Source organism: Mustelus asterias, chromosome 8, assembly GCF_964213995.1.
Source record: "Mustelus asterias chromosome 8, sMusAst1.hap1.1, whole genome shotgun sequence".
Taxonomy (NCBI): domain Eukaryota; kingdom Metazoa; phylum Chordata; class Chondrichthyes; order Carcharhiniformes; family Triakidae; genus Mustelus; species Mustelus asterias.
This window is the reverse complement of record NC_135808.1, coordinates 82,996,416-83,007,160: the sequence shown is the minus strand read 5'-3', so window position 1 is coordinate 83,007,160 and position 10,745 is coordinate 82,996,416. Positions and strand designations below refer to the sequence as shown.

At 39.2% G+C, this 10,745-nt stretch overlaps 1 protein-coding gene across 3 annotated transcripts in view; it reads right to left on the bottom strand.

The window, feature by feature from the left end:
* Positions 1-600: 600 nt before the first annotated feature.
* The window catches only part of scyl3 (SCY1-like, kinase-like 3), a 35,870-nt gene continuing 25,725 nt past the window's right edge, over positions 601-10,745 (bottom strand). For all 3 annotated transcript variants that reach the window (XM_078218386.1, XM_078218387.1, XM_078218388.1), the window contains 4 exons: positions 9,606-9,774; positions 5,724-5,900; positions 4,244-5,019; positions 601-1,999 (listed from right to left, as the gene is read on the bottom strand). In XM_078218386.1, the coding sequence (XP_078074512.1) occupies positions 1,946-1,999; positions 4,244-5,019; positions 5,724-5,900; positions 9,606-9,774 (1,176 nt within the window). In that variant the 3' untranslated portion in view covers positions 601-1,945. The remainder of the gene's footprint in view (positions 2,000-4,243; positions 5,020-5,723; positions 5,901-9,605; positions 9,775-10,745) is intronic.

The following is a 10,745-nucleotide window of genomic DNA, read 5'->3' as shown; positions in this document are numbered from 1 at the left end:
GATAACAGTACTAAGACAAAGAGCAATTCAACCTCAAGCACCCAATAGCAGCATCAAACACAGCATTGCTTGATATTAGAAGCAAAGCTTCACTCTATAATGTGCTTCATCCCCCACTGTCAAAGGTAATACTTCTGTACCAGTGTAACCTTTGTTTCTTACACCAAATATCTTGTCCACAAGTGATTTCATCACTATTGAATTTGAGTTATTTTGCAACATGTACACATTCGCAGTAAGAACTAGTTTAAGTCTATCAAAATTGATGTCCAGACAGTAGGGAGAGTCTAATCCAGAGTGGAACCTCTATGTTTTAATTTATTGTTCCATTAAAATTTGTGCTGCCATTCCAATAAGATTTTAACACCGAGTTATTCGTTCCACATAGTGGATTCCTCTATCTCATATGCAGCTAAATGCTTAATTAGAATTTATTTACTTGCTGCTAGATACTAAACTAGCTTGGCTCATGCACCTATAAAGTTTAAAATCTCTTGGCAACTAAAAGCAGATGTTTCCATGGGAAAACATTTTTCCTCCTCTACTCAAATTCATACATTTGTCTGTTCACCATTCATATTCAGGAAATACAATCAAATACTCATTTAGAACTATTTATTTGCTCAGTGTAGTTCCCAAAATCAAAATAATAAATAGTTGCAATTAAGAAAAAGTATAATCACTAAAATTTCCATCAATACTTCAGCACTCGGTTATGAAAATTGCAAAATGTATCAAGCCCTTGATTTAAATATTCTATTTGGTACTTTGAATGAAAACATCTACATGGGCCTAAAGCAAGTATTTTAAAATCTTTACTGATCTGGTGATTTCAATAGTGTCATTACAAGGTTAGAGTTTTGTGTTTAGATGTGCATGACACTAAAATAATTGCTGGACATCACAGCAGATGTTTGCAGGATGGGACATTTTGGCCTTGCTGCACCTCAAGGATCTAAACGCAACATTTTCCTCCATCTTTGAGTATCCCTATTGTATCATGACAAGAGCTGATACTTGTATATGTTTCAACTCAAAACACCAACTGCTGTTTTTATGGGGAAAAGCAATTATTACTCAAACCCCGGACTGCAATCCTTACATTTACCAACTTAAACAGATAGGAACTCCATACTAAGGTCGGGCTTTGCTCCAAGTTAATATGTCTCAGAAACATTTGACATTAAATTTGTAGAGTGAGTGTACCATTGAATGTCTGCATGGTGACTTCAATTTCACATTAACACTAAAGCTGATCAGCATGAGCCAGGTGTTTAAACCTAATGTGACTTCTAAACAAGTTTAACTCCTCCAGGGAGTCTCACTCTACCCCAGTATTGGGTGGGATAGGCATCAGGTTGTACTTGTGTTGAAGCACAAGCAAATTTGTTATATTTTGTGTAAATGTACACAGATAAATAGTAATAATCCTGAATCTTTACACCTGAATCTGGAGTACTTAACATTTCACTGAAGAACCTTGCAATGAATTTATCCTATGGATTCAAATGCAAGTGACAGAGGAACCACCACCAGTACACTTTTCCTCCAGATAACATTTAAGATCTTTATAAAAAAGTCAATTTCTAAATAAAGCATTTCTGGTACTCAGTACAGTAAACATCACTAAGATGACTGTTATCACAGTAAACACGAACAAGAAAAAACAGCTGATGGTGCTGTGTAGTTCCTAGCTTATCCCTCTGTGGATACTCTTTAAAAGTTGTTCTTTCAGATATTTATAGATATATTAAAATACCACCATCTTTATTATTCTTTATTCCAGCCAGCTAGCATTAATGTCCAGAACAAACCGGTCTTGAAAAGATGTAGTCAAAGGATAGTCTAGGAGCAGGGTGTTTTGAGGTTTGCATTTGGAACATGCATCTAAATCAAAGACGTTGATCTTCATTTATGAAATTGTTTTGGGACGATTTCTTTTACTCTACCAACTATTGTCCTCCCAATTCAGATCATTCTCCCAGCCTTCGGTTTCCATCTGAAAAAGACAAAACTTTCAGTAAATGTTTATAATAACCACTTAATACAATCTCTTGCACTGCCTGAGAGAACCTGGGTTATAATAGAGGTCAGAGGACTTGAGAAATCAAATGTGCAGGGCAGTGAAGCAGTGCTTCCTACATTCATTATTTTTGCACTTTATATTTGTTGCAAAGCTCAAAGATTGTAAAATAAATTCTCAATTATTTTGTATCTGCAGCATTGAAACAAATGTTGCTGTCGATGTGCTCTGGTGCTTCTACCTTTCCTGCCATCAGCAGTATTACATATTCATAAGTCTTGATAAAGCCTTTACCAAGATAACTGTCATGCATCTCTGGAAAGAGGGAAGTAGGAGTATCCTGTGGGTGTTTTTCCAAAGCACCTCCCTCTTTATCAAGGTAACTTTAATACAAAAAAAGGTGGATTTGGGTCTTTTTTAAAAAGTTGACCTTAACCCAACTATTTCCAATTTTGGTAGAGGCAACCAACCAACTGAATCTCAGGTGTTGGGTCAGTCAGCAACATCTTTTAAGGTGGCTACAAGTCTTCACTTGAACAAGCTTTTTAAAAAAAATTTCTAATAGTGCTCGTTGGGTTTCTTCAGCTTTGGGCAACCTGGCAGGTGAAAGGAGCAAGAAGGGTTGGATGCCAAAGTGCGGTGCCTTTACAGCACTGTTTGTCAGCAAGGAACAGGAATGCTTTCCCCAGCCATAGAAGCTTACCTGTGTCCAAATCCACAATTTCCCCCACCATTATCTGCCTATCCCACAACTTGACTCTCCCCGCCCACCTTGTCCTTGCACCACAGGTAGTCCCATCAGACTGGCTGTTGAACAGGAAATCTGCAGAAAAAATTTACACAGGATTTCTGAGAAATCTGTACTTCCAGGTTTCCCCTCCATTACTCTTACTTCTCCAAATGCAAGACACTGTAAATATCAGGGCCTGTGTTCCTATCTCGACATTGATTATTTGCCAACCAGGGCACTGGGAAGATGAGGCTGCAACAATCTCCATGATGTTTCATGCCCCATCACCTGCATTTATTTTAACGCAGTCCTTGTTTTTGCCTCATAAGAAATCACCACCATCCCACAGGAAGGTCACTGTAATCATCTTCCCTCCTCACTAACTGTCTGTATCAGTGTGAACCTGGTGATGAGACTAGCTTTTTGTCCAGGATAAATTGCTGGTTCATCAGTACAAGTCTATGTTTTTCACAGCTGCAGAAATTGTACACATGGAGGTTTTTGGAATCTTAAAATGCTTTGTGATCTTGATTACACAAAAATGAAGATATTGCTTCCATTTTAGAAATACAGTAAAGCACAATCAAAACAATTGTGCTTCTCTTAACACACTGTAGCACACATCTATGAAATACAATATTCAGTATGACTAAATTCCCTAATTTTATAATAGATTTTTGAAACAATTGTGTCAATATTAAACAGGATAATCACAGCAGTATTAATAGCTATTGGGTGAGCAAGAGATAATACTGAAACAACTCATGAAATTTGTTAAACCCTTAAATCAGAATAGATCATGTAGATATCACAGAGTTACAAAAACTGTACAATTTTCTAGACATGTTTCATAATCTATCAGAGGGAGTTAATATAGGAATTTGGCAAGGAATGTATATCCTGCTGCTATTAAGCTGCAAGCATCTCAAATTACAGATGCCACCTCTTCATGTTATGATTTAGAATTTATCTTTAAGCCCATTGTGCTCAGGTCCACAAAATTAACATGACTAACCAATCGGGCCAGTGGAAGTTTAGAGATATGTATTCCATGAGCTTCAGTACCTTTGTTTTAAATCCATGCAGATCACATTTAACTAACTTTACTCATGGAGTGGGAATGCTTGTGTTTAAATGTTAACTAGAATTCACTTTATTTAAAAACTTCAGGGAATTGTAAAACCTTTTAACTCAGATTTGCAGTCCTTGGTTGTTAACTATTAAATTACAGATTGAAAGCTTGCCTTGGACCATTATAACCAACAGTTTAAGATACTCAAGAAATATGGGAACATTTCCCAGTTCTATTAAATACCAGTGGGGGAGCACTATTGATCACGAGTTCTGCATAAATGAAATGTGTATTATACAGAATACAAAAGCAAGCATTCATTTTTACTACCTAAAAAAACTCAAGGATAGTGTATCCTATTGTTATGCATCAAAGTAAGAACTAGGAATTACTGCCAGTGGATAAGTTTCTAACTCACCTCAACAATGTCTGCTGCTGCAAACTTTGATGCAAGTGCTAAAGTTTGTGAATTATCTCCGATTGTCAGCATCTTCTCTGTACATTTTGATGCTACTTCAGTCGCTTTGGCAATATCAGCTGGTTCTGTTCTGTGTGTTGACACCAACAAGCCTGTGGAAGCCACTTTAATGTCTGGTATCATATCAGCAAAGAGATCCAGTTCAGGATCTCTCTCTGGCCTTTTCTTGACACTTATGGTGAACTCCTCCCCCAGCCCAAGGTTCAAGGATTTTTTTTGCACTGAAGTTTTCTGCCTGAAGGACATTTTTCCAATTGAATCTGCTGTTTTGCTTTCCGTTACAGACAAGTTCTGCTGGTTCCAGTTATCATTCCTCCAATTCTCACATGATGTTACAGAATGAGTTTTCAGTGCTAAAGAAAGTTTCATGCCTTTGGACTGGGCCTTACTCCCAGTAGTGGATAAAACAGAAATCTGCTGTGTAATTGGCAGTTTTTGTTTTGTGTTAGGATGATCATCTGCTGCAGGTTCAAAGTCATCCCATGGTTCATCATCTACAGTGATGTTCTCAGATAGATTTCCTGGACTGATGCAATCTTTTTTAGGCACATTCTGAACTTCTGCATTTCTTTCATTTTCCTCTGACTTGCTCCAGTCTGGCCAATCCTCGGCCGGTTCATGGGTCACCACTGTGTTCTGTGTACTGTCAGCACCAGAAATGCTATTCCCACGAATACCATTCATTGACATTATGGATGTTGGTGCTTCATATTGGGCTGTGTTCATAAAGAAAATGCTCAAGTTACTAACTGCACCAAAAATATTGGTTCAAGTAGGTTTTATCAATCAGACAATAAAATCACATTAAGCCATCCAAAACAGTTAAGCACATCGACTGACAAGTATGCATGAATTAGGTAAGTATGGGGACCAAGTGTGTGGGTGTGTGAGAGATATATATGTATGTATAAAAGCACGTACACATGCGCAGGCCTATAATTCAACCAATGATTGAACCACTATTTTCTTTTACTATGCCAACGTTCTAGACTTATTTCTATTTTCCTAAGTTTTTTCTTAAACCAACCGAGCCACTTCGTGAGTATACCTTAATTTTATTATACTAAATATATACCTATATTTTATGAAACTGCGTTTTCTAAGATTTCAGACAGCGACCTATAAGCCACCCATCTAGAAAGATACATGCAGCATTTATGCCAATGAAAATCTTAAGTGCATTTCATTATTTGTATCTTAATGGCAAAAACCCTTTATGCAGCAGCTAGAACATAATAAAGTTTCATTTTCTAATGCCTCCATTTAATTGTGTGATTACCAAGTCAATGTAAAATAAATATTTAAGACACAGCAAATTAAGATACCCTCAACTGGGCATTTCATATGTTGCAGGCAAGAGAAACCTAATTTCAATACAGTGCATAATAGTCTGAATTGGTGCTGCCTTTCAAAGGTTTACCTGTTTTTGACAATATCTGAAATGTTGCAGGGTGCAGGTTTTGAGTGAGATTTGTTGGCCTTTTCTCCTTCCCATCTATAGGGTTCTTCTTTGGCCCAGAGATTTTGGAAAACAGTTTGAAAGAATTACTGTTCAAGGCCAGAGAACTGTGACTGTTGCTGACATGTGCAGGGGAACCTGAAGAAAAATTGCAAGATTCCAAATCAAAGTTGAGCTCTAGCTATTGTTGTGACTTTACAACAGCAGAATAATAGCACAAGATATCCCAGAGTACTTAATAGTGGATGCATCGGTGGTCATCTTCCAAGATTCTAGAGATTCTGGAAAAGTTCCTATAGATTGGAGGTAGCTAATGTAACCCCACTATTGAAAAGGGTAGAAAGAAAACAGAATTATAGACCAGTCTGACATCAGTAGTGAGGAAAATTCTAGAGTTCATCATCAAAGATTTTATAGCAGGGCACTTGGTAAATGGTGGGAGAATCAGACAGAGTCAGCATGGATTTACGAAAGGGAATAAATCTAATGGAATTTTTTGAGGATGTGACTTGACGAAGGGGAGCCAGTGGATGTGGTTTATTTGGACTTTCAGAAGGCTTTTGACAAAATCCACAAAGGAGATTAGCATGTAAAATTAAAGTATATAGGATTGGGGGTAGTGTATTGTGATGGATAGAAAACTAGTTGGCAGGGAGGAAACAGTAGGAATAAATGAGTCTTTTTCCGAATGGCAGGCAGTGACTAATGGGACACTGCAGGAATCGGTGCTAAGACCCAAGCTATTCATTATATATAAATAAAAATGATTTTGATGAGGAAACTAAATGTAATATCTTCAAATTTGAAGGCCACAAAGTGGGTGGGTGAGCTGAGAGGAGGATGCAAAGATGCTTCAGTGTGAATTGGACAAGTTGAGTGACTTGACAAATGCAGTGTAATGTGGATAAATGTGAGGTTATCCATTTTGGTAGCAAAAACAGGAACACATTATCTAAATGGCTATAAACTTTGGGACGGGAATGTGCAACGAAATCTGGGTGTCCTCGGACACCAGTCGTTTACATACAAGGTAAACATGCAGGTGCAGCAGGCCAATGGTATGTTGGCTGTCACAGTGAGAGGATTCGAATATGGAAGTAGGGATGTTTTGCTGCAGTTATACAGGGCCTTGGTGAGGCCACACCTGGAATAGTGTGTGCAGTTTTGGTATCCTTTAATCTGAAGGATGTTCTTGCTATGGAGGAAGTGTAGAGAAGGTTTACCAGACTGATTCCTGGGATGGCGGGACTGTAGCACAAGGAGAGATTGAGTCAGGAAGGATTATATTCGCTGGAGTTTAGAAGAATGAGAGGGGACATAATAGAAACCTATAAAATTCTAACAGAACTAGACAGGGTAGATGCAGGAAAGATGTTCCTGATGGTGGGGGTGTCCAGAACCAGGATGCAGGGTAGGACTGAGGAGGAGAAATTTCTTCACCCAGAATTTGCTACCACAGAAAGCAATTAAGGACAAAACTTAATGTTTTCAAGCAGGAGGTGGATTTAGCTCTTGCGTGAAGGGGATCAAAGGATATGGGGTGGGCGTGGTAAGCAGCTTCAGGCTATTGAATTGGATAATCAGCCATGATCTTATTGAATGGAAGAGTAGGCTTGAAGGGCCTAATGGCCTACTCCTATTTTCTATGGATCTATGCAGATTGCTATTAATTTTAATTCCTCGAAGTATACTCCTAAAATCATAACTCCATATTCACTGCACTCTTAACACAAATACAATCTGAAGTAAACACTTTAATTGAGGTTACTGTAGGCAACAAAAAAGCATTTTACAAATAATGGGGAACCAAGGGTCTAACGATAGCAAGCAAATTTTTAAAGAGAGCTAGATAAGTAAAGAAATAATAATGGAGTACTGTGACTTAAATAGTGACAAATTGCCTGGGCCCAATGACCTGTATCCTCAGGTTTTAAAAAGATCCAACCGCAGTGGATGAATTGGTTTCAATTTTCAAGAATTCCTGTAGTTCAAGGATTGCAAAGTCGTTTCTTAAAAAAAGGCTCAAGAGAATAAGGAGTCAATCAATTAGGTCTGAGATGAGAATTTGTTTCATCTCAAGAGTTGTGAATCTTTGAAATTCTAGACCCCAGAGGATTTGGATGCTCCATCATTCAGTAAATTCAAGGCTGACATAGGCAGATGTTTGGACGATCAAGGATTCAAGAGATAGTTGAAGCGATGGGCGGCATGGTAGCACAGTGGTTAGCACTGCTGCTTCACAGCTCCAGGGACCTAGGTTCGATTCCCGGCTTGGGTCACTGTCTGTGTGGAGTTTGCACATTCTCCTCGTGTCTGCGTGGGTTTCCTCTGGGTGCTCCGGTTTCCTCCCACAGTCCAAAGATGTGCGGGTTAGGTTGATTGGCCATGCTAAAATTGCCCCTTAGTGTCCTGGGATGCGTAGATTAGAGGGATTAGCGGGGAAAATATGTAGGGATATGGGGGTAGGGCCTGGGTGGGATTGTGTTCGGTGCAGACTCGATGAGCCAAATGGCCTCTTTCTGTACTGTAGGGTTTCTATGATTTCTATGATTTTTTCAGATGGCCAGCCACAATTGTATTGAATGGTAAAGTAGGCTTGAGGGGCAGTACAGTCTACTAATACTATTTACATTTTGATAATAAGCAGTGAAAAGGACACAAAGGATACACAGGGATACATCAAGTTGGTTGAGTGTGTAACAACTTAACATTTTGGTAGAAAAATATTTTTAGAATGGCGAGAGACTGCATTTGGAGGGACCTAGATGTCCTTGTTCATGAATTACAGAAAGTGAACATACAGATACAGCAAGAAATTGGGAAGACAAATCATGTTTGCTTTTTCTTACAAGGGTATTTAATTACAAGAGTAAAGAAGTTGGATTACAATTATACAGGGCATTGGTGACGCCACATCTAGAGACAGTATGTTGTTTTGGTCTCGTACCCAAGGAAGAACATACTTGCCCAAGAGATAATCAGCAAAGTGCAACAGGTTCATTAGACAAGGTCATAGTTATTCTTTTACCTCGACTCCACGTTTCCTACACCATTTCCATATTCCTCAGTTCCTTTAATAGCTAAAATCTATTGACCAGTGACTGTCCAAGGAAGAGATTGAGTAGACTAAATCTTTATTTCCTGAAGGTTATCAAATTCCTGGACTTCTCTTGACATCAAGATGTCATTTTCTGCTCTGGACTACACTGGCTGTACTTCAAGACAGAAATTTTGCTGATATTCTGGCCTGGAATTCCCTATTTTCTTTCTCACTTCTTGAATAGTTCTTATATTTGATAACTTCCAATCCCCCAAGGACTTCTAGAATTCACAGGATTTTGGAAAATCATAACCTGGGCATCCACTGTCTAAGCTGTTCACTTTTTAAAAATCCTCGGATAAGGTCGATAGATCCTGGGCAATGCCAGATTTAGTTGGATTTTAAGTTCCTCCAATACTATTTCGCTGCTGTCAGGATCAGTTTCAGAATAAGGGGTCAGACATTTCGGATTAAGATGAGGATAAATTTCTTCAGCGAGAAGGCTATGAATTATTGGAATTCTCTGTCCAAGAGGGATGCAAGTGCTCAATCGTTCAGTGTATCCAAGACTAAATTGATAGAATTTTGAGTATGAAGGAATTAAGGGATAAAGCAGAAAGCGCAGGAGTTTAAGTGGAAAATTAAGCAGAATCTCGACGAATGAGCAGGCTTGTAGGGCCAAATGGGCTCGAACTCCTGTTATGCTCTCATGTATTCTCTTACAAATTAAAACTTCAAAACACTGACATTGAGGTTGAATTATCATGGAATGTAAAGAAAATGTCAGCAACTTTATGACCTACCTTCAGGGGTGATCTCAGCTGATTTGAAGTTGGGCGTTGTACGTTTGAAGATCTTTGCTCTCTCTCCTCCAACAACTACATTGGCTCCAAGAAGTGGCACCAGAACTGCTAGGCTGCAGAGTGTTTCTGACACTAGGGTGTTACTGGTATCTCTTAGTCCCAGTAACACCTAAAAAGAAAAGACGAGTTTATTAATTTTCCATGGAAATTAAAAGTAAATGCCTTGGTTGAGGGAAGATGCACTTACTGAAACAAAGCACTTACACTATATTACAATGAGCTTTGATTTAACTGTATTCCCAGCTGGTAGTATTTCAGATGACTGCAGACAAATTAAGTTGTCCAAAGTTAAGACTGCCATCGTCAGCTGCCACATCAGATTTGGCTCATTCGTAGTACTCATCCTTTGAGTCAGATTGTTGGTTCAACGTTCAAGTCCCTTTCCAAATACTGGGGCACAAAATTTAGACTTAAGTGGCTCTGGTTTCCTCCCACAGTCCAAAGATGTGCAGGTTAGGTGGATTAGCCATGCTAAATTGCCCCTTAGTGTCAGGGGGATTAGCAGGGTAAATAAGTGGGATTATGGGAAATGGACCTGGATGGGATTGTCATCAGTGCAGGCTTGATGGGCCAAAGGCATCCTTCTGCACTGTGGGGATTCTATATTGGAAATGTCATCTTTCAAATGAGCATATAATGAAGGCCTCAACTGTCCTCTCAGCTGGGTATAAAAGATCCGAGGGGACAAATCTGAAGAGCAAGGGTGTTCGCTCCATTGCCCTGGCAGTATTTTTCAACATCCCAATTTCTTCATTAGACTTTCACCTGCTCCAGATATTCTGTAAGCGTTTTATATAGCAAGTTGGTGTCAGAGGCATACTGCAAAATACAGCACCCTCTATGTCCTTGGGGCAGCACAGTAGTTAGCACTGCTGCATCACAGCGCCAGGGACCCGGTTCGATTCCCGGCTTGGGTCACTGTCTGTGTGGAGTTTGCACGTTCTCAGTGTCTACGTGGGTTTCCCCTCTCAGTCTAAAGATGTGCGGGTTAGGTGGATTGACCATGCTAAATTGTCCATTATTGCTGGGGGAACCAGCTAGGGTAAATGCATGGGGTTATGGGGATAAGGCCACGGTGGG